At 47.8% G+C, this 23926-nt stretch overlaps 1 protein-coding gene across 2 annotated transcripts in view; it reads right to left on the bottom strand.

Moving 5' to 3' along the window:
• Positions 1 to 23926, bottom strand: part of ZC3H3 (zinc finger CCCH-type containing 3) — a 181733-nt gene that overhangs the window by 82470 nt on the left and 75337 nt on the right. For both annotated transcript variants that reach the window (XM_075495373.1, XM_075495372.1), the window contains exon 4: positions 21526 to 21676. In XM_075495373.1, the coding sequence (XP_075351488.1) occupies positions 21526 to 21676 (151 nt within the window). The remainder of the gene's footprint in view (positions 1 to 21525; positions 21677 to 23926) is intronic.

Raw genomic sequence — 23926 nt, forward strand, 5'->3', positions numbered from 1 at the left:
TGACTTCGCAAGTCTCCATCGCAATAAAAGGATCGTGTTCCTGGGTGGCACAAACGAGAGCGACTGCCTGGCTTGGCGATATTAAAGGAAAATTTCCTGCTTGCTACCTCGCTTTGAGAAGCCCAAATTGGTTTCCTGGCATATGAGAGAAACCACACCAGCAGAACGCAAACTGACTGGTACATTATTTACCATCGTTGCAAGAGACCAAAATATTTGGTGATGTGAGCTTGCAGCCCAGAAAGCCAGTTGTCTTCTGGGCTGCATCCAAAGCAGCGTGGCCAGCAGGTCGAGGGAGGGGATTCTGCCCCTCTACTCCCATGTCCTGAGACCCCCCTGGAGCACTGCGTCCAGCTCTGGGGTCCCCAGCACAAGACAGACATGGACCTGTTGGAGCGGGTCCAGAGGAGGCCACGGAAATGGTCCGAGGGCTGGAACCCCTCTGCTATGGAGAAAGGCTGAGAGAGCTGGGGTTGTTCAGCCTGGAGAAGAGACGGCTCCGGGGAGACCTTCTTGTGGCCTTTCAATATCGAAAGGGGGCTGATAAGAAAGATGGAGGCTTTTTAGCAGGGCCTGTAGTGACAGGACAAGAGGCAAAGGTTTTAAACTGAAAGAGGGTAGGTTTGGACATAAGACATTTTTTCCTTTGAGAGTGGTGAGACACTGGACCAGGTTGCCCAGAGAAGTTGTGGATGCCCCATCATTGGAAGTGTTCAAGGTCAGGTTGGATGGGGCTTTGAGCAACCTGATCTGGTGGGAGACGTCCCTGCCCATGTCAGGGGAGTTGGCCTAGGTGATCTTTGAAGGTCCCTTCTGACCCAAACCATTCCATGATTCGATGATTCTATGATTTTACGAAGCAATTAAAAATCCTAAAGTGGTTGAAGCTCATAGAGGGGACTTCAAAGGGATCTGGGGAAGCTGGTACCCAACTTCTGTTGGTCTCTGGTGGAAGCTGTCCATCTTGCTCCAAAACTCCAAGTGCGTGCCGAGTGCTGCAACACCACATGATCGTCCTATCGTTACACACAAATTATGTCCTCAAATATCGACAACGAATACTTCAAGCAGAACTTCAGAAACTCCTTTTGAATCTTAGTATTAAAGTAATACGCATTTATCTTCAGCAATGGGTACCCAACAACCTGATGAGCGTATTACTTTAAGAGTTTGCATAAAAAAGGATAAATTATTTGAATTTAGCAGACAAAAATCCACTCACACAAAGGCATTCTGGCATAGCCATTTGCGGTCACCTTCACTGTAACGGTCTCAATCACGCTGCAACAAATTGGTAAGATTAGCTATTAAACACTCGGAGAGATCAGGCTGGCAAGTTTGAAATATGCAAGTAGTCTAAAAATCTATTGATTATTGTAAAGGTAGTTTACTACCATCCTTAAAACTGGCCTAAAAGTGGTATTTAAAACAGTGTTTAATTAGGTAAGTTGGCTACACGGCAGTGTGCACAGCAGTGGAGTTTTAGCTCTTTCTTTTCTGATTTGAAGTCTCATCCAGGTTCTTTTTGGCCACATCATCACTTATTTTCGGGGAAGTCCACCAGGGGCTAAGTGCTGCGCAAAGCACAACGTGAAGAATGTCTCTGCCCTAAGAGATACAACATCGTAACTCAGCCGTCACACCAGGTTCTCGGCCAAATACTCTGCTCCATTGACAATGTATTTTAAATCACATATTAGCATTGATCCAATTAATGCAGCTCTTGCTAAACCAGATGATTTCTGAGTCTCCTCCTGGCCACCGCATATTCTTGTTGCATCTAAAAGGAGCAGAGAACTTGAGGCCAGTCTGAGCTTTCCCCTCTTCTCGTCTTGAAGGCACTTTGCAACAAGCAGCTGGTTTCTTCCCCATCGATTAACACTTTTCATCTTTCCTGCCCAGCTGCTTAACCCCCAAATTTGACAGCACTCAACTGCTGCATGTGGGGATGCTCCCCTGGGTCTGAATCTTTTAGTTTCTTTCAAATCCCATTGGGACATCCTGCATCCGCCCTTGTCCCGCTCTCCACGGCCTCAGGACGGGCAAGCTGGAGAAGAAGCTTGCCCTGATTTTTCAGGGCAAGTGGCACATGGACATCACGGTCTCATGTCCTTCTAGTGATGAGATGCCAGGAGGAGCATGGCAAGGAGCTCACACTCCAAAGGGCTCAACAGGAGACTGTGGGGATGGAAAGGTCCAAGAATGGGAAGGGAAAGCCCCTGCAAAATCAAACGGGCTCATCTATGGATGGGAAACATCCCCAGCCCACAGCCCAACCACCACCAGCTCGCAACCGAGCCCCTGGTGGCACCTAAGAAATTTTCCGAAGGCTTATTTAACCCCATCCCTACAAGGATACGCTTCAACACCTCCGTGCAATGTTGAAGCAACACTTTGTAAGTTGACTGAGCTGGTTACACGTAGAGCTTTGCCATGAGAATACCCACCGTCCGTAGGAATCCCCAAGCAACCAGCTTCCCCACAGCTAATGAGACCCTTCTACCATTGCTAACTACACCGGTCAGGCTTCATTCCCCCTCTCCCTCTTCCCACATCTCTTTTCTCATTCCTTACGACACAGGTAAACAAGTCCTTTGAGTTCAGGCAATACCCAAGGACCCAACGGTGGGAGAAGTCCAGGACGTGTCACTTTGAATGGTGCGGGGACAAACCAGCTCCATTTATCCCGGCTGTCGTTCCCCAGCTCCGTCACGGCTGAAGAATCAGAGGAAGAAACCTACATGTCTCAAAATAAAAAAAATAAAATACAAAATCCTTTGAAACCGGCTCCAAATTAAGAGCTGCATCGAGGCTGTCAAGCCCCTGCTAGCTGAGTCTACAGCACCTTCCATGTGAAAAGGGAGCTTAGCCCATTTATTAGAATGATGAAAGCAAAGGGATCTAAAAATTGCACTCCTTCGTTAATGAGCAGCCGAAGGGATCGGTAAGCATAATTTCAGAGGCTAGTAATATTTTATATAATCGCCGAGTGGTTTAAATTGAAAACCCCCAACTGAATCAATATTTACCGCATTGAAACGAAATGAATAGTAATAAGTCACTAAGCTCCCTGTCCTGTTTCATAAAATAAAAAATTATAAAAATGAGCACAGGCGCAGAGCGACTATCACATTAACTTTTACGGCACTTGGGGAGTCATAACCGACTGTTCTCATAAAATAAAATTTTAAAAAACCTGCCGGAGGAAGCCTTGCTTCAGCATCGCCAACAGAAAAAAAGCAAAATAGGAGCCGAGAGTTTCACAAACGCAGGCAAAAAGTCTCCCAGCAGCCCAAAGCCCTGCTCCCTGGGCAGGCAGCGTGCTCTCAGCTGCTCGCCGAAGCGCTTCCTACCCGATTTCACGCGGAGGCTCTACCGAGAAACCCTCCCAGCCAGACCCCAGCCTCCGGAGCGTTTTGGGTAGTGCAATGCCACGGCTCTGGACACGGCCAACGTAAACCCTGCCCTTCCTTGCATTTGCAAGCTGGTTCGTGCAACCTGTGCAGAGGTGGGAGTGACGGAAACCTGCGGGCAAGTGCCCGCTGCGATGCCCTGGGACCGGGGAGCAGGTCCGGGGGTAAGGGCAGCACTGCCTAACGCTCACCCTGCCCAAACGCAAACCCATTGATAATAAAGGATTAACCTCCGCGCTTACAAGCAGCGACAGCGTGCCTCGTTAGTCCCAACCACACAGTTTCACGCGTTGCCCAAGGAGGTTTTTTTTTCTCCTCTCTTATTCATCAGGCTTTTTATTCTTAAAGCCCTGGGAATTCAGAACAGCACCATGGCCAAAAGCGTAATAAAAAGAAAACACATTTCTATAGCACCTTCGATACAGGACGCTCAGATCCACATAGAAATGCTACGTTTCAACATTTCCACCAAGGAGAAAACCATCCGCCCATCATCCTGTGTTGTGGAGAACCAAGGTCAGGTTGGCCGGGGCTTCGAGCAACAGGATCTAGTCGGAGATGTCCATGCCCACGGCAGGGGGGTTGGTCTAGATGATCTTCAAAGGTCCCTTCCAACCCAAACCCTTCTATGATTTGATGATTCTAAGCTCCTGAAGAACATTTAAGAGGTGGATCCCACCGATCGCAGAATACGAAAGTCCTGGCTTCCCACCACGACCTCCATCACCAAAACCCTCCCTGTCCCGAGCAATGCAAGTGCGCTGCTCACATGCAGAAAAGAAATAACCCTGATGCAAAACTATTCCCTCCCGTAGAAAGGTCCAAGATGGGGGCGGTTAAGTGCTCAGAAGCAACCCGGATGCACATTTTTTTTCGTATTTTATTTTTTCAAGCAGCTTTTTCTTTACCCCTCAAGGCTGTGCTCCTTTTTCGAAGCACCTTCAGCTGCTTGCCTGAATTCCCATCCTTCTTGTTCACGCTTAAAAGGAAATTTCAGGCTTGCTAAGTATTAACAAAAACAGCAGAAGGAGATTTTTACCTAATATAAATTATAAAAATAGAAACACAACTTTTTAGCTCACTTTGCCAAAGCCATCGCCCTGTCCCACGCAATTTTTTTACATGGATGGAAAAAAAACCAACCCACTCGTGTTTTTGGACTTCCATGCTGGAGCTTCCCAGCATCTTCCCACCTCTTTCACCCAACCAAGGGCATGTGCCCATGCCCCAGTCCCCGCTGCAGCGATGCCGAGCCCTGTTTCGGGTTAAAACATGGTTATTTTAGGTGCAGAAGAGACTGGGAATTTGTTAGGAGGAACAGGAAAACATTCCCGCTGTCTCACTCGTGAACACAACTCCTGCAAAGAAAGTTCCTTCCCGTGCCAAAAATAACGTTTCCCCTTTGCCCCCTTTTATTCTTACATTTAAAAAGGAATTTAAAGCAAGCAGAGATGCTGCCTTCTGCACCCCCTGCTTCTCCTTCCCGAGTCATAAAACCTTTTTCCATATAAAATATCCCGAACCAGAACGGCTTTGGGGTTTCCCTGGAGATTCGTCCCTTGCTGCCTCCGTTCACACACTCCTCTCCACGCCGCAGGAACGTCTGCAGCAGCACCGATCTGAATTTGCTACCAATAATTCGAGAAGCGATTATTAAATCCAGATTTGTTGGGCGGGGGGGGGGGATTAAAGGAAATTATTTGCAATCAAAACATATTTTGGCTTGGAAAACCGTTCATGCTCGCGGACAGGTGGCTGCAGCACTCGTGCCAAGTTCGGGAACCCCTCTGCCCTTTTTTTCCCACTTTCCCAGCTTTAACAGCTGTGACCTCTCAGACCTCCCCGTATCCTTCTGCAAATCCTCCTTCCAGGCGAGCCCGGCGGGCAGCGTGAGCTGCAGATGCTGCGGTGCCCGGCCGGAGCCCGGGGATGGATGCACGGACGGACGGGGAGCGGGGAAGCTGCCGGGCGCAGATGGTCGGCTTCGCCGCGAGCCCCGCCGAAGGGGCACCTGTGCCAAGGGCGGGCGTGAATCCGGCCTCGCGCTGAAACCCAGCTCTGCCACGCACAGGGGTGCCAGGATCCGGCCCGGGGAGAGCCAAGGAGGGGATGCTCCTGCCCGGTAGCGGGGGCAAGAGGCTTTGCAAAGCCTAAGCCGTAAGCAGCACTTCTGGCTTCACCTCGAAGGAAGAGGGTAACACAGGCAAGAGGATAAATCCACAAATTATTTCCCCAACTTGATGTTACAGCAGCTAGGCAAGGTAAAAGAAATTAATTTAGAAGTTCCTCGCAGCGGTTAGAGACATCCAAAGCACCTCTTACAAGTTCTTGCGTTACTTTTGCTCAGTAAAGATCATCTGATGTGAAAACCACACACCCCCTAACAAAAAAAAAAAAAAAAAAAAGAGGTTTGGAGGAAACACCACGGCTTCATCCCAGAGCAACCTCCATCAGACAGAGAATTCGGGTGTACAAAGAGGAAACGGCGGTGCTCTGCTGGGGAGAAATTAAACCTGGCAGGAGCGGTATTACTCAGTACTAAACGAGCTAATTCTGTTTATTTTGAAGGCAGCAGAAGGAAATAAATGCCCGGGGATTGAGAAAGCTGGTTACGTAGGTTTTGAGTGTACAGTAAGGTATGAATATAACATTATTTAGGTATTTGTCTCCCTATCGAGTAGAACATACTCTTAAACTCAACTGGAAATATTCATTATCTCAGCCCAAGGGCAAAACACGCCCAACCTGCTCCAGGAGAGACGCGCAAGCCTGCTGCTGTGGGTACCGCAGCATCTCCCTCCTCCGTTCCTTCCCCCCGTTGTACGAAGCACTTTCCAGCCCCCGGAGAAGGGCTCCTGCTGCCCAGCAAAGCTCTCAGAGATCTTATTTATGAAGGCATCAGTCCTGTTCGCCAGCCGGCCCCACGCCGTCCTCCAAACTTGAGGCTCATATCCTGTTAAATTATTTTACCGCTTAGCTTTCACCCATAAGGACGTGGAAATAGCCGCGCTTTTAACCGACGGCTGATTAATGAAGCGGCAGAGCGAGATACCCGCTTGATCTTTGGTTTCTGCAGCCCGATCGCTGCCAGCAAAGGGTTTGCTCAGAGCAGGAGCAGCACCCACGACGCGTGCATCCCTCTGCGTTTGCTAATCCAGGAGTCCCTTCCAGCCTTTTGAGAGTATTGTATTTTTTTTTCTCACGCCAGGAAGAAACAGATGGATCCATCCTTCAGCCTGAAAGAAGACTAAATGTTTACTTAGCCTGGAAAGAATTAATCAGTTGAAAACGATGCTCGAGCATTTGCCAAGTGACCTCTCTGCCCCCGCAAACCAGTTCGCTCTTTCCCGAGCCCCGAGACCTGCCCGGGCACAGCCTGGCGCGGGCAGCCCAGATGCCGGCAGCAGTTGGACTCGGCTCAGCGCAGCAGCTCGCGGCGAGGTTTAAACAAAGGTATCACAATTTTACCGTCACCGGGAGCTGATAAGAAGTGCTTCGGGTCATTTCTGCGGCGTGGAGCTGCCATTCAGCCATTCTGCACTCCCCCCTTCCTCTTTTTTTTTGTGGGTTGTTTTTTTTTTTTTAAATATCAACTTTCACACTGGAATCGGCACAGGAAAACTTCTCAGATCGATCTGCTAAAAGGCTGGAGAAGTTACGACCCTTCGTAGCAAAAAACATTTGGGGGAAGGGGTGGAAAAAAAAGAAGCTCTCCCGTTACTAATCTCTTAGTAGGGTAGAAATTTAGAAATTAAATACATCACTCACTCCCGCAGCTGTCACTGTCAGGTGAAAAATCGGTGACTGTGTAAATACCCAGCGCTGGAAAAAATATTCTCAAAATAGGATGCTGTTAGGAGGGATTATTAGCCTTAGAAAAACCACTTCCAAAGGTTAAAAACTGCTTCAAAATGAGTTTTAAATACGGCATGTGTGCAATTTGGAAAACTATATCCCCAAGCAGATTTCATCTGGCCAGACTACTCAGTTGCTGCTGAAGCCAGGGTTACAAAGGGTGAATACAATCATATAAAATATATATTTTTGCTGAAACCTGGGTTAGAAAGGGTGAATACTATCATATATTTTTTTATTATTATTACTTTTATTTATTTTTTTAAAGCTAAAGCTGGCATCTGTGGCATTTGGATGGACAAAAGGAACAGCGGTACCTGAAACCTCATGGTCGCACAAGATATTTTATCCTGGAGCATCCAGGCAGGAAGAAATTGATGCCCTGGGACAGAGTGAGCAGCATCGAGAGGGGTTAAAGGGCTTTGGAGACCTGCTTCGATTCCCCATGTCACCACATTCAATCCCTGCGTGACCTCAAGCAGACGTGTCCCCAAGACTGGACAAGGAGGGTGTCAACCCTCCGCTTTTCTCCATGTGGCATCTGTCCTGGTTGCCTGGGGTCCATCCTAGAACCTGCGCGCTAATCCATAAATAACATTATAACATCCATAATTAACGTTTTTCCACTAAAGCTTTCCCTGTGCTTTTGTCAGAGTTAATGAGTTGAGTTCAAAATGCTTTTTCCACCTCCGCGCTGCATTTTCAAGATCCTCAACGTGGACTCCAAGTCAATGAAAAGCAAGAGCAAGCCCCGACCTACCGGTCATGTCCACACCATCACATTTAGGGTATTTTGGATACAACCTAGAGGAAGGAAATGATTGCTGCCTTCACCATGCAAAGACCACTGCCACCCCAACGTATCGTTTCAAGAGCTGCTGGGTTGAGGCTCCAGGTGATGACACGAAGACCCAACGGTGCAGAGGGGCAGCAAACCCTCTGCAAAGCCATGGCATGGGGAGGACCATCTCAAATCTGGTGTCCCAGCACCTGAAGATGGGCTCCCCAGCCCTGGAGATGGCTTCTGGGGTTGCCTGGGCACAAACTTTCCCATCTCCCACCTGAGTTCCTGCACCAGATGATTCAGCCCCGACTCAAAAGTGCTGATCCGCAACTGAAAACTCCCAACTTTTAATCTGTATAAACCTCCTCGCTAAGGATGTTCTGCTTTTCTTTGATAGCTGCTGCACTCTGAATGCAAGAAGAGGCGGTCACAAAAGAGGGGAAAAAAAATCCCGGCTAATGAATTACCACTCATCAGCAAATCCTCTACTAACCGACTGTGCGTGTGCTCTCTGCCTATTATAAACACGAAGTAAAACATATTAGCTTAATGCGCCATGGGGTGGGAGCAGCCAGTCAGCAAGACGTTGCTGATGAGCGGTAGCTTGTTGAGAAGCGATGCAAACACTTGTGAGCACGTCTGCACTGTTATACAATGTAGGCGATGCCCTACGTCCTGGTTTTAGTCCCGAAGGGATCTTTCCACTTGGCTTGTCCAACCCTGGGAGCTGGTAAAGCTTGTGCAACACCACCATGCAACTGGGAGATGGTGGGCTTGTGTTATTCCTCTGCACCCCCTAAAATGAGCGCTTCTTGCAGCCTTACTGAAATGCAGAGCCTCTCTTTTTGGTTTTTTTAGCTCAGTTATCGTTTTGGTTTATCCTTTTCTATAGGACCCTTTGGTCCGACAAGCATCACGGGTGTAATATAGCTCCCTGTGCAGAACGATGCCTCGCTCGCAAGCCCACTCGGCTCTCTAGGAACTGGCATTTGGGTGAACATTTACAGCTGAAATCACTTGGCCCAGGGAACCTCCTCTTCTCCTCTCTACCCTGCGGTAGGACACAGCATGAAGGATTAATTCTCACAGGGAGATAGAGGAAAGGTGGCAGGCTGGAAACAGAAAGAGGTTGCATCAAGCAGGCATTCACAGACGTCAGCATGGATGCAAATTCTCCTGGGCCCAGGCTGGTGCCCACACCGTTGACCCACGCTGGCTCTAGCAAGTAGTGTCGACCCTTCAGAGCAGATCTGTAGAGGCAACCTGGTGCTGAGGACCCAACATCCACACTACAAATTAAGCTCATTTCAGCAAAAACATGTCCTTTGCTTTGCTCCTGCCTGGCCTTGATGACCCAGTGCCCACCAGCAACTGGAGACCATCCCTGGGACTGGTTTCATCTACAAGGGGTTGAGTCTGAGCCTCCAAGGCTGGTCTGTGAAGTCACCTGAAGCCCACCAACTGAGATGTTCAGCTCAGGAGACCAACTTCAAAACGTTGTCCTGACCCAGCCGAAAATCCTGCTGGGGATGCAGCTGCTGCCTGCCACAAGGGACAATACCATGCTCTTCTCCAGTGGTTTTGCACCATCAAATTTTGCTTTCAGGGTTAAAAAAAATGAGAGAAGGAAGACCCTCCATTTATACGTCATCCAAGCTACGGACGAGTTGACTTCCAGCTCATTTCCATCCAACGTGGGTATCTCAGGCCAAGAGGGTGCGGTGAGTTCAACATCTCATGCAGCAGAAAGCCGGCGCCAGGCTGGGAGTTTGCCAGGAGCATGGCTCTTGGCAGATGCTGGGAAAGAGCCTGGTGGTGGAAACCACCTTTTACATATCTTTAATTTATGGGATATATCTGTGTTTGGCTGGGTTTAAGTATTACAAAAGTAAAACTATGCCCCGATTATGCTAAACGAGAAGACATCGCTTTTATTCTCAACTACGCTCACCGTTTCCGTGTCCATGTGATCTCCCGACAGCCAAAACCCAGCTTTCTGCGTTTCTTCCCCTAAATCCAAAGAGCAAGACATTTGCTGGGCTACGGATCTAAAGTCATGTTTCAGCAGCCAAATAAAAATCCAGATTATCCCAAGGTGCCTTACGCCCACAGGAAAAAAAGGTTATTTTCTCTACTTCTGCAGGAAGTGCCTGGCAATTCCCCCAAATAACATAAGGGGAGGGCTATCAGCTATACCCCACTAATTCAGAAAGGGAGGAAAAAAAGGCAGAAATTCTCCATTTTTTCAGCCAAACTAGTCAAGCATCTCCTTTTTCTGCTCACAACCAACACAGATCCAGCACATGACGAAGCTGCAAGATCTGCCAGCAGGAAAAGATCCGGGTTTAGGGAACGGTGGGCTCCCGGAAGAAGGATGCTCCGGGCTCCGGGGAAGAGCTGATCCAAGATCAACACAACACCCTGCCGAGTAAATAACCCATCATTGCCTCCCCAGGTTCGGATGTGACAGTTTTATTTTTAATAGAATCCATTCAAAACTCGACTACTCCATTAACCAAAATTAAAAAAAGAAAATCCCATTATTCTTAAGTATTTTCATATGCATTTAAAGCTGGTAGTTAACCTCTGAGTCCCATTTTTATTTTGTTTTCATTAGTTCCTCCAAAGTAGAGCTCGATTACTGCGACCGACCCTTCGAGGAGGAAACCGGAGCGCTCCCCCCGATGCCGGCAGCCTCGAATTCATGCACAGGCAGCTCAAAATACAACCGAGGTTGCCCCAGCATAGGACAGGACTGGGCGGACTGGGAGGACGGGGGGGACAGCCTGGGCAGGGAGCGGGCCGGTGCAGCTCCCGGGTCCCGCTGCAAAGCTGCCCATCTCGAATCTGCTGCTCAGGCTGTCGGGGGGGAAAGCACCCAGCTGTCAGCTCTGTTTCGGGGGAAAGCAATAGGGGAAAAAAAAGAGGGAAAAAAGGAACAAAGGGGGGGGGGGAAGGGAAAAAAAAGGAAAAAAGGAAAAAAGGAAAAAAAGAAAAAAAAGAAAAGAAAAGAAAAAAGGGAAAAATAAAAAAGGGGAAAAGGGGAAAAGGGAAAAAGGGGAAAAGGGGAAAAGGGAAGAAGGGAAGAAGGGAAGAAGGGAAGAAGGGAAGAAGGGAAGAAGGGAAGAAGGAAAAAGGGAAAAAGGAAAAAGGGAAAAGGGAAAAAGGGAAAAAGGGAAAAAGGGAAAAAAGGGAAAAAAGGGAAAAAAGGGAAAAGGAAATAAAGGGTAAAGGAAAAAGAAAAAGGAAAAAAGATAAAGATAAAAAAGGAAAAGAAAAAGAAAAAATAGGAAAAAAAGAAAAATAGGAAAAAAGAAAAAGGAAAAAGGAAAAAGAAAGAGGAGGAAAGAGAAAGAGGGGGAAAGAGAGGGAAAAAGAAACAGAAAAACAAAAAAAGCAATAAAAAAAGAAAAAAAAAAGACTGAGTGCTATAAAGTGTCTGTCTTTCTGCAAGGGGGGAGTGCTGAGCGTATGAAAGATTAATCCCAAGCTTTGCCCAAAAGAGGCGACATTGTTTTTTAAAGCCTCTAAACTACTCCCTAACAGAAACTGGATTATGCTAGGCCAGATGTCAGGGCTTCTCAGAAACAATACGGGGTTGTGTATCTCATACCATCCTCATTAAAAAGATTAAAAGTACTTCCTATAGGAAAAAAAAAAAAAAATGTATTTTCAAATGGGAGCCACAGTTTCCTCCTGCTGTAATGTCTCCAATCCCGGCAGATGAATTTCACTTTAATGAGATGTCATTTTGGAGAATGGTTTAACATCCCTTCAAAAAAAATCTTAGCCCTAAACCTCGTAAAACCACGTCGAGATTATTAAAAGAAAATTTACCACACAGACAAAATAAAATAAAACAAAATAGAACCCGCCAATTCGCAGAATCCATGACACGGCCGTTTTTAAATGTGATGGAAAAGGCTTTCCAAGTTATCTGCTTAAACACAGGCTTTCTGTTTACTTCTCACTTTCATGTCAAATGAATTTGGGAAGAAAAAAAATTGACAGGAACTTTAAGGACATTAGTCACATTTCGACTCCCTTTTCAGATTAACGCATCAAAAGCCAGGGAGGCGGAGGGGCATTTTATCATCTTGATAAAATAAAATTAACTCTTGGTGCCCCAGCCTCTGCCCATGGGGTTACGATGCTCAGGATCCTTCGCCAACGTGCGAGGAGATCCAGGAGCAATCGGCACTCGAGCAGAGGAGGCAAAATCCCACCGGAGCGTCACCCAAATGAGATAAATAACTTACAAAGCTGTGCTTGAAACCCCCCCAAAAATTGGATATTGCAGTCTGGTCCTTGCGGGCTCCCACCCCAGCTTGACGAGCAGCATCTCGACCACAGCACCAGTCCAGTTTGTGCTCTAAACTGGTCTGCGGGAGGTCAGGATCCCACCCCTTGGACCTCTTCTCCCCGCTAAAGCGAAGGTACCGACCGGTGAGAAAAATAAATGGAGCGAGGAGAGAAGACAGCCTTTGCCGAGATTGTTTAAAAAAACCCCATCCCTGTCTGTTCACAATAAATGATAACGTCGATTAAAGCTTCCCCCGTCAGAGCACTCAGCAATTATCAATGGTAGAAGCCTACGTTAACGGTTTTCTGCAAGTAACTTTTCTCTGCAAGTTTCGAGATGATGCCCCAGCACCAGAGAAATATGGATTCGCTCCATCCATCGTGCATTACGGCCCCAAACCCCACCCTCAGCTCTCGCCCTCAATCACTGACCCTCCGGCATCAGGAACGCGCCGTGATTTAACACGCCTTCCTCTTGGAGAACCGCACAAACATCTCCAGACCCTGCATCATCTCAAAGACGCACAGAGAGCAGCATCTTCGCTCTCCAAACTTGCTTGATGACTTCTGCTGGAGGTGTGTTGAAGTAAATAGATGAGAGCAGTGTCTGCTTAGCGACACGGAGAAATAAGCAGGCGTCATTTATTTGTCTCTGGCTTCCTCTCCTTGAGGTTTTTGAGATGGTGGTTAGGGACGGAGAGAGAAGGATCCTGCCGGCACAAAGCACACCATGGGCAGAGCCGGCACTGAAAACCGCTTCGCCAACCCACTTCTACCTACTTCCACCACCCGTCACTAAATCGATGCACCTTTTGCTCTCCATCCCATAGTGTCGCTGCTGGATTTTGTATTTTCACAGCTCTATCAGGAATAAATAAAGAGAGTCCTCTCCAGATCAAACTAATGGTTCATGGACTAATCTGGTTTCTACAGCCACCAACTCCAGATGCTTTTACAGAAGAGGTGTGAATCCCTCAAATAGGAAACTGCAGAATGACAGTCGGGGAGATGTCTCCTACAAAACTACATATTTAACATAATTCTAGGTAGATTTTGCTCTCAAAGCCTCGTATTTTAAAATCCAGCAAACTAATACCTTGCGGTAGTGACTTACCAAGGTGGTTCTCGCACGGGATGCTTTGGCATTGTCCTTCTAACGATCGCTGGGTCTTGTTAGGGGAATTAGGCTTTTAGGACATTTGCTGCCATCCCCACGTCGCTTTTCAGAAGAAGCAGTCAGCATATAGGGAATTTATGGGATCATCCTCCTTATAGCCCTCAAAGCACAACCAGCACAACTGGGGCTGCCCTTTCCCCCGCTCTCTCCAATTCTTAGATAACAGCTAATTTTAAAAGGGCATCTTCATTTCCTCCCCAAAGTTGGTTTTTTTAAGCAGAAGAAGGACGTTCTCCATCATTTGAGCCTCCAGAAATATGCCCCACGGTGTTTCACCCTATACAGCAATATCTTCCCCAAGCGCTGGAAATAATTCCCCAGCAAGCCCCAAGCTGTGCTGGTGATCGTAACTCCACGTTGGCAAAGCAAACCGAGCGGAGAAGGGATTTCCCCTAACACTGACAGGTGAGATGAGGGCTAAACCATGCCCAACCGGGCCCGAATAAATTCCCCACAGGGGCCACTCGGGCTCTGTAATTGCCAGCACGGGCAAAGCTACTCAGCGTTGGGTTGTAGGACAAGCAACACGCATCGACGTATCTCAAACACTTCTCAACGGTTTCCAAGAGATGTCACAAAAGTTGGGTGAACCCATCCCATTTCCAGAAGGGATGGACTTCCTGGGGAGCCTTAGAGTGCAACCAAAAAGCTCAGAAGAGATTGAATTACTGTGGCTTAACACGTTACTGCCCATCAACTTGGATTATGGTAGACGCCTCGGTGCAGACTGAAACACTTGGGTTTAAGGTGCTGTGCCACGGGGACTCGGCCGCTCTGCATCACCCTTATCTGCAACGCAACGGGAGGTATGCAGAGAGGAGGAGACAGCTTCCCCAGAAAGTCACAAGGATATGCTCTCCCCTCAAAAAAAAAGAGGATATATTGAGTTTTCATGTTCATGCCATGCAACTAGTATTCAGAGCAAGCCAACGCTACAGTTCTGCATTCTGCAGGAATTAGATATAGCAATTGATCCGGGAAAGCCGTGCTGGCACGCACCCATCGGGGTATGCGTGCCTCTGTCTTGCAACTCAAGACTTTAGTTCAACTGTGTCTCCCTTCCCCAAGGGTTTAGGCAGAAAGAGTTAACTCACACGCTGACAACACACCAAGACTGGTACCTGCGGTTCCACTCACCCATGGAAAATACTCCACCGCAGAAGGGGAAGCCAAGCACCCTTCCTGACCACACAGTAACATTGTCTCAAGGAGGTGAAACTACTATTTGACTTCTGCAAGGAAACATGTAACAGGACTCAGGACATGTCAGTAAAATGGGATCACGTAGCAAGGAAAATGTGAAAGGCTTCCTCAGGAGGGGACGGCAGGGGCTGCATGAAATTAGCTCAGCACCCCAGCATGGGACTTGGGGGAAAAGCCAATGATGACGCTGCACGAGAGAGGAGACCAAGCATGGGGACAGCGTTGGAGAATGGTGGCCTCCACACACCCTCAGCAGATACCTTTGCTGGTCAGCAGAAGCTAGAGAGGCAGCATCAGATGGCCCCATCATTGGAAGTGTTCAAGGTCTGGGTTGGACAGGGGTCTCAGCAACCTGATCTAGTGAGAGACGTCCCTGCCCATGGCAGGGGAGTTGGACTAGATGCTCTTCAAAGGTCCCTTCCAACCCAAACCATTCTATGATTCCATGAACTGGGTGATGAGCTGGGTTGACCAGCTGGCAATGGATATCTGAAAACCACTGGCAAGAGAGCAAAAAGAAATCGGAAACCAAAAACTCACTCACCGTGAAGGAAAGGAAGGGAAGAGACAGGGAGGTCAGTGTGTCCAAGCCACCCGGCACACAGCATCTCAACCTCCTGAAAAGACGGTGACTGGCAGAGACAGTGGTTGTTCCTCCTCTTGGGCGCTTGGCCACATGTCCCTTTGCCCTGGGGAAGTGGCACTTGCACCCAACACTGTGGTTGAGCACCAGCCCGTTTCACAGCCTGCGTCACCCACTTTACCTTTCAGCACAAAACCCTACAGGCTTTGCAGGGGAATGGGTGGCGAGGAGCCAAGTCAAGCCCAGAAGGCTCTCGTTTCCATCTTAGTCCATTCAACGTGCTCCAGGCCAAGGAACAGAAAGAAAAGAAGAAAACAAAGCTAAACCACACAAGCTTATCCTCTGCTGACAAGTCTTTTCCACTGAGCAGGCATTTCTCTGACAAATGTTATATTATCTTCTTCTTTACTTATTTATAGTGCTGGAGGGGTAGGACTGTCCCTCAAGAGGCGCTGCTAAGTTTTCTGAAGGAAATATCTGAGCTTCTCCATCAGTGCCAGACTGTATTTGCAGACAGGTTACTTTTCTTTTAAACACATGCATCAGTGTTTCAGAATAAAACTCTTCAAAGTGGGTCAGTGCTTAACTCACCCATTGCGGGGGTCTATAAACACAACATCAGCCGCTACACATAGGTCTCTCTGCTCCCAAAAACGTGTCTTAAAGTGGCTCTGAGATGGTGGTTAGGGATGGAGAGAGAAGGATCCTGCCGGCACAAAGCACACCATGGGCAGAGCCGGCACTGAAAACCGCTTCTCTCCATGAAAGGGTGAGCTGGGGTCTCCTGCAGGCGTTGGTGCACCCTCCTTTTCCCGGCCAATGCTCTCTGTTGCTCTTGGCACGGTTCCTGGCTGAGCCCATCACGGGCACGTCATCCCCCATATGGGGGCACGGACATTTCCCACTGCTGCCTTGGAATGGATGCTCAACAGCATTTGGGTTTGTCCCGTTTGCCCTGGTCCGCTTGCAAGAAGACTGTCCCTTCGGTGGAGCACGTGGCTTTGCAAGGGGGCGTATCTGCAACGGCCAGGAGCATCCTCCTGCCGTTATCCTCATCTGCTCCTTCCAGCCAAGGTGCGTTGGGGTGGAGGATCCCAGCCACAATGGCAGACGCCCTACCTACCTTTCTCGCAGTTTCCACAATCCTACAGCACCCTCAACCCCAGAAGGCTTCTGCTGCCTCTGGGTAGGATCTGTGAAACCTGGACATCCTGGTTTACTGGTGGCCGCATCTGCTGACACCACGTGAACCACGGAAAGAGGCTGGAAGCAGGAGCAGCATCGCCGCCGTCGCTCAGCGTGCCGCTTCATCCATCGCGACTCCTCCGTAGCAACTCGCTCGGCCCCCTCCCGGCGGCGAAAGGCTGCACGGGGAGAGGGCATCCCCCCGCGATTTCTAAGCGATGACCAACCGCAATGTCAATAGGAGCAAATGAAATTTAAGGCAAGCAAATCACAGCCCTTCTGAGCTGCGCTCTTGCAAAGCAGAGAGAGATAAGGGGGAGGAGTGAAAAGGAGAATCAATAAATCTTAACCTCATTCACAATGATCTGGAGCTCTTATTAAGTAAATTAATTTAAGTTAATTTAACTCGATCATGACTCCCGATCACAGTGATTTAGTGAGGGGGAAATTGCATTAGGAAAGGCCACACTCGCTAGATAGAAGAACGGAAGAAAATTAGATCCACTTAGCAATGTGAATTAATATGGAAATAGCAGGTGTAAATTTAACCTTATCAAGAGAGTGAAAATTATCTTCATAAATTTGGAGAAATAGCCCCCAAGATGCTTATAAATCTATTTAAAACAAAAATATTACAAAAAGTGTAGTAAAATTAATTTAAAATATACTCCCATCTATCGCCTCTAAGAAAAGTCAGCAGCAGGGCGAAGTTTAATGCAACCTAGCAATAAGGGGAGAACGCAACTCATCACCGAGGGATTAGCGCCGGGTACCTCCGGACCTGCAGCGACTCTTCCTGTCACTCATTTCCCAAAGACATGTCTGTCTTCGTCTTAGCCTGCTGATTTGGGAGAGTTTGTCGGCAACAAGGGCAACAACCCAGATGCCCCAGTAAGATTTCTTGCTGCAAACTGCAGCACGGATACCCAAAAAGAGAGGGAGGAATCTCATAAACATCTTTAATGACAGCAAGTTCACAAGATGGACAAGAACACAGCTCCGGCTTAAAGTTTATTAAGGCAGCATATTAAATCTGAAAAGATTGGTGCCTGTGTAAAACCCTTGCAGATCACTTCTGGACTCCCCAAAACCTGGATTTCATAGTAGGAACTTCCCCTTGGCATCAGCTAGAAACCAATTTGGGAGTAGCACTTGACAGCAGCACCACCAGCCTTTTAACATCACACTTCTGGCTTAAAGGATATTAAAAATAAATAGTTGACCGTTCAGTAGGACGCACACCAAAAGATAAAAATGAGGAGGTGACTAAACCAGTGCTGCAGGCACAGCGTGTCCCACGGCCACCAAAGATGCCTGTTGTTTTGGCAAAAACACAGCAAAGCAGTGAGAAAGCAGCTCCCGGCTCGTTCCTTGTTACAGGTCCAAGAGGATGCTAGGAACGATAGAGAAAAAAAAAAAAAAAAGTAAAAACTATAGAAGCATTTGCTATGTGCTTCCTCCAGACAGTCCAGATGATTGATCACACACAAGGAAGGTAATAGGGAGACTGAGTAAGAGATTTATTGCTTCTTTAAAATATAATTGTTTTAATTTGCTGATGGCATTTTATCAAGATTTGTCTGAAACCACCGTAAGATCTAAACTACATCATTTAATGAAGTCAAAGATTAATACGGATAAAATTATTCTACAAGTGGAAGCTCTCAGCCAATTGCAGCGGCAAAACCAGGTCGCTCCTCTGCAAAATCACTGCCTGGTTGAGCAAGACCAACCACCCAGCAGCCGGAGACTCCTGCTCTAACCCTGCCTGAATCCCCTGCCTGAAGCTCCTGCCCTCCTCGGCTCTCACCGTGGGTCCTCCATCAATGAACCATCCAGATCTGGAGTGACAAGCTGCGAGGGAAGAACCTGAGCCAAACAGTCGGAGCACGAGTTGTTTTCTATTAACTAAGACTGAAGTTCATAGAATCACAGAATGGTTTGGGTTGGAAGGGACCTTTAAAGGTCATCTAGTCCAACCCCCCTGCAACAAGCAAGGACATCTTCAACTCGATCAGGGTGCTCAGAGCCCCGTCCAACCTGACCTTGGATGTTTCCAGGGATGGGGCATCGACCACCTCTCTGGGCAACCAAGTTAGGCAACTATTACAGCACTGGATTAACCACATGCACCTGCACATCATCAAGGGGCAGCGGATCAAATTTGCTACGGCTACGAGAAGCCTCTCTCTCCCTGATGATCACACTGATGCCTGAAAGAGTTTCGCGAGTCGGGCTCGTACATCAACGGGATAACAGTTCTGGGCAGTGTCATGTCACAGTAGGACACAATGATTCTCACTGTAAAGAGCATCAAGTGGCAAAAACATCATCATGTTTCACTGGCTGGGAAAGCCATGACGGAACCGAATCCACCAACAGACAGCAGGTACAAGATCCAAATTTCCCTCCCAGGAATAAAATTGGGACGATTATGGAGCAGGCGTAAGGCGAGCCTTGCCTGGTTCACATTTTCTCTTTCAAGGTCCCAGTCGAGGCACATTAACGGCGGAGAGACACTAAAGCAGCAGTTTTGCCCAGATCCGTCGCAGAACATTTCACCGTCACAAAAACTAGAAACAAAAATCAATCTTTTCTCCGACAAATGGGCAGGATTTGCAGTGAGGGCAGTGACGGAGGAAGAAGGGTCGTTTGAACGGGACTGCCTGTACCAGGAGCAGAAAGCAGCAGCTGTTTTCACCTAAATGAAAGGAGGAGGATTTGCTCAAAACAGCTGGTTCAGGACCAAAAAAGCAGCAAACCGAGCCGGGGATGGGAAAGGGCAAGACGCATGTCGATGCGGATGCCAATGCGCTCATTAGAGGCAATCTGAGTAGCACGTCAGTGACTGTAGCTACAGGAGTGACCAGAACCAAAGTCAGCATTACACCAACACTGCCGGAGCAAACAGGAGATTAAAAGCCATACGAGAGAAACAAGAAGAAACAAATCTTCATTTGCACGCAAAATACCAGGCGCTGTAATTACCAGAGCAAATTACGAACCTCTAAGAAGCAATACAATTTAAGATTTTACCGTAACATACTTCTACATTCACGATGCAAAAGGCATACTTTGAAAAATTAATAATAATATTTTTAAAAAGCTGCTTTTGGGGCCAAAGAAGAAACACAACACTTACTTATTTGATGGTCTGGCTTTCTATCATAGCCTGAGAGCGGTGAGCAAGCAAGAACTCTCACTGGCAGGTAAGATGCACACACACGCTTGATTCAGCGAAAACGTAGGATAAGGGAGCAAGAAAAGGACGATGTGGTTTGTTTGTGGAAAGGGAAATGCAATAAGTTGGCCTCCAGGATGTGCAGATGGAGGTGGCACCTACAAACAGAGCAGTAATTGCACCGGAGGAGGCAAACCATCCGCTTTTGGAGGGCAGTAAGAGGAGACGTGTGGATCTCGGGACTGGATAAAAGGGCATGATGTGCAGGTGGGAAGATATCCAAGGCAAAAGTAGAAGGTGAAGAAAAAGGAGGAGGCGGTGCAGGTAAGATTGACTGCAAAAAATTTGGGTGGAAATCAGCTGTTAGCCCAAAAGGATCCCAGAGTTTCCATACAAGAAGAAGCACTTTGAAACTGAGGCCGGTTTAGTACACGAGATGAGGAGTTTCTCAGCTAAGAGCTTAAAAAAACCAAGACAAAATAACAGACCTAATTTTCTATTTTAAAAAATAGTTTGAAAATAAATACCTTTTTTTTAAATCTGTTTACCTGGTACTTTGCCTCATCAACCTGAAGTCTTCCAAAACCCACCCTCCCTTCAGATACCAATATTTGTGAAACTCAAAGCCAAATTCACTTAGTGAATAGGGAAAAATCAGGTGAAGTCAGGCTTTAAAAACAATCACTGCAATCTTTGTCTCTCCGCAGCACCCACCATAAAAGCCATCAACCCTTGGGCATTGCTGGGAGAAATAATTTTTGGAAGAAACCACCTGGAGCAGGGCGTTGATGTCGACCTGTGTCGCTGCTCCACCGGAGGAGCCGATGGTGGGGGACAGCCCGCGGCATCCCCCAGCTCCTCGGGTTTGCTACGCTGGAATGAATAATAAAACGAACAAGCCCATAGCGGAGCAGAGCAGGCTCTCTTCACCCAAAATATTGCCTGGGACAGTGGCAAACCAGCATTTCAGTGATGGGAGAAGTCATTCTCAACCTAAGAATAGCCAGAATCTGGGTTATAACCAAACCCATCAGTTCTAATAGCGCCTTTTTTAAGAGCACCAATTACCGTAATGACTTTTCTGCTTATACACAACTTTCAGACTTTGTCTTGGCCTCCGAGACGTTCCCTGGTAACATCTCCACCAGCTAACGTGGCTGCAGCTCACTCGTAGCTGAAATACGGATGTCAGCACAGCTGATTTAGGAAGAGTCAGCCTAAAGGCTACAGCACCATCCTTTGGCGACATTCTTCTTCAGACGGGTGCTGGCACGCCGAATTATTTGCTACAGGACCGGGCTGATGCTCCACCCGTCCAGACAACCCAGGAAGAAGCAAGTTTGTGCCTGCACCTACCTCCTGGTGTAGGTTTGGGGCATCTGCCTCCAACACACTTTCAATAAGCTCCTCTGTAGCACCAACATACACAATAACGTTATAAAGCAGAGGGAACGTCTGGCCTCGTTAGCAGGCTTGACCATCCCTAATTAACAGGCCACGTCTACCTCCAAAAGAAGCAGGAAGTTTACTTAGGTCTGATGTAAAAAGCTGCGTGCGTTTATTCATCTTCCTTACAGCTTATTTAACTGCTTCATGGAAACAATTAATTCAAACAGGGAATAAATATGAAGCCACAGACTGCGGTAAGCTGTTGGCCGCCGGCTCAGGCTAACGTGATTACTAATACGATTTTACACTTTAAGTCAATAAACTGCGTAGAAGTGGCTAAACAAATAGAGAAATTAAGCGACGAACATGCAATGGTAATAAGACAGAGCCAACGTGGGAGCTCCCTCAGCTCCCGCGTCCCAACCAGCTGCATTCAAGGGATGGAAGAATTACCTGGCTGTCACGGGGCGCCTCATCTTCCAGTTGGGAATGGGGCTGCTGAAGGACGATAAGGCTGGAGACACCACGTTCTTCTTCACTATCCTGTAGCGTGTCTTTATCACCTTGCTGGCTGGCGGGCTCCTTACAAAGTGCAAGTTGGCTCCTACAAGAAAGCAAAAGGAAAAAAGGGCTTGAAATTCAGGTGTGCACGGGGCAGAAGGGACCTCACCAACGTAGGTCCTACAGCCAACTCTTTTGCACCTGCAAAAGGGGCAGAAGACCCCTGGGGTGCCTCAGGTGTGGGACCACCATGGCTGATGATAACACAAAAGGCTCTGATGGGTTTGGGGGTGTTTGGCTTCACCAGCCCGGCAGCAAAACTCTACCAGGTGAATCATGGCTTCCCCAACAATACCTTGATCCCCAACATCTACATTGGAAACAGATTTATGCATGCCATCATTCCCGTTTTCATCATATTTTGCGGGATGATCTACACGCCGATTTATTCTGCTCAATGTTTCATGCAATTAACAGTTATATGTTTGACTCTGGTTTTCCTCCACTTGATAGCTAGCAATTTTTTCCGCGGCTTTAAGGAATGCATCTAATTGCCCGACTTTTATAACATACAGCTATAACTGCCCAGATAATTAAAGCTGACACTACATGCTGAGACTAAGTCTTCTGGTTTTATAACTGATTTAAAGGGCCGGCTGTTTTTCTTGGAGATACTCTAATTAAAATTATTGCAAGGTTGAGAGGGGAAAAGCCGAATCATTATTTCCCTTGAAAATGTTGTACCCGTCCCCATGTTTGTCTCTGCGAGAGAAGGGAGAAGAGTATTGCTTCCCAGGTAAACTGGTAATCTCAGGATGTCGGATCTGTATTGAAACAAGAAAAATAGGGAAATGCATTTCAGAGCCGATCTCATTCCCTAGAACGGAGGGAGCCGCTTCCCCGCCTCCCCGCAGCAGTGGTAACGGTGATCCGTGATTAATACGGAGAATATTTTCTTTCTTGTGCATTCTCAAGCAAGCCAGTGTCGCACATCGGGTTCAGGAGGGATCAAGCAGCCGGCAGCATGAATTTCCACTCCCAAACTCAGCCAGAGAGTTACAACTTCTGCTGGGGGGGGAGAAGAAAAGCAGGTTCTGCCACGACAGAAAAACCACTGGAATTTTTCATAGTAAAGATGATGTTCCTTGATACTATACTGTAAGATAAACGATCACCGAGCAAGGAGCGTGTGGAGGGATTCACAGCCTTCAACGCCACCTATAAAGCCGCGAGCACGCTCACAACACCACGCAAATAATCTCTTTTATACGGCTGCGATAAAATTTGGAAGGCATTTGGGCCAGCTTTAACTTGGCCTTGCATTTGCCCACGCCGCAGCGTATGGGACCTCCCTCTTTGCACCATGCATGAAGCCAGATCCTCACCCCAACGTGGTTATTTGAAGAGAGGCTTTTTTCCATCCCTCCGACTCCTATGCGGGACCCCTGTTTAATTAATGCATCAAAATAATGCCTGCATGGAAATTATTTTCTGTGGCATCGCAGTAAGCAGCACACTTTGGATGATGCTTTCAAGACCGGCACGCTGCTGTTAACCAGCGAGCATCCATAAAACCAGCAGTGCAACAAAGTACGCTCCCAGTAAGGGTGCGTTAAGTCAACTGGTAAATGCTGAACAAACTGAAAAGCCAGGAAGTTAACGCCAGTAACTTAAAGAGCTCTTGGTGATTTGGAATAAAAATTAAAATAAAAGAAATTAAAATAAAACCAGATGTTTTGTGGGCCCAGGTGAACTTCATGAAGTTCAAGGAGGCCAAGTGCAAGGTCCTGTGCCTGGGTCGGGGCAATCCCCAGTATCCATACAGACTGGGGGATGAATGGATGGAGAGCAGCCCTGAGGAGAAGGACTTGGGGGTACTGGTGCATGAAAAGCTGGACATGAGCCGACAACGTGCACTCACAGCCCAAAAAGCCATCTGTATCCTGGGCTGCATCCAGAGCAGCGTGGCCAGCAGGTCGAGGGAGGGGATTCTGCCCCTCTACTCCCATGTCCTGAGACCCCCCTGGAGCACTGCGTCCAGCTCTGGGGTCCCCAGCACAAGACAGACATGGACCTGTTGGAGCGGGTCCAGAGGAGGCCACGGAAATGGTCCGAGGGCTGGAACCCCTCTGCTATGGAGAAAGGCTGAGAGAGCTGGGGTTGTTCAGCCTGGAGAAGAGAAGGCTCCGGGGAGACCTTCTTGTGGCCTTTCAATACTTAAAGGGGCATGATCAGAAAGATGGGGACAGAGTTTTACCAAGGTCTGTAGTGACAGGACAAGGGGCAGAAGTTTTAAACTGACAGAGGGTAGGGTTAGACTGGAGATAAGGAAGACATTTTTTACAATGAGGGT

Source organism: Mycteria americana, chromosome 2 (genome assembly GCF_035582795.1).
Source record: "Mycteria americana isolate JAX WOST 10 ecotype Jacksonville Zoo and Gardens chromosome 2, USCA_MyAme_1.0, whole genome shotgun sequence".
Lineage (NCBI taxonomy): Eukaryota > Metazoa > Chordata > Aves > Ciconiiformes > Ciconiidae > Mycteria > Mycteria americana.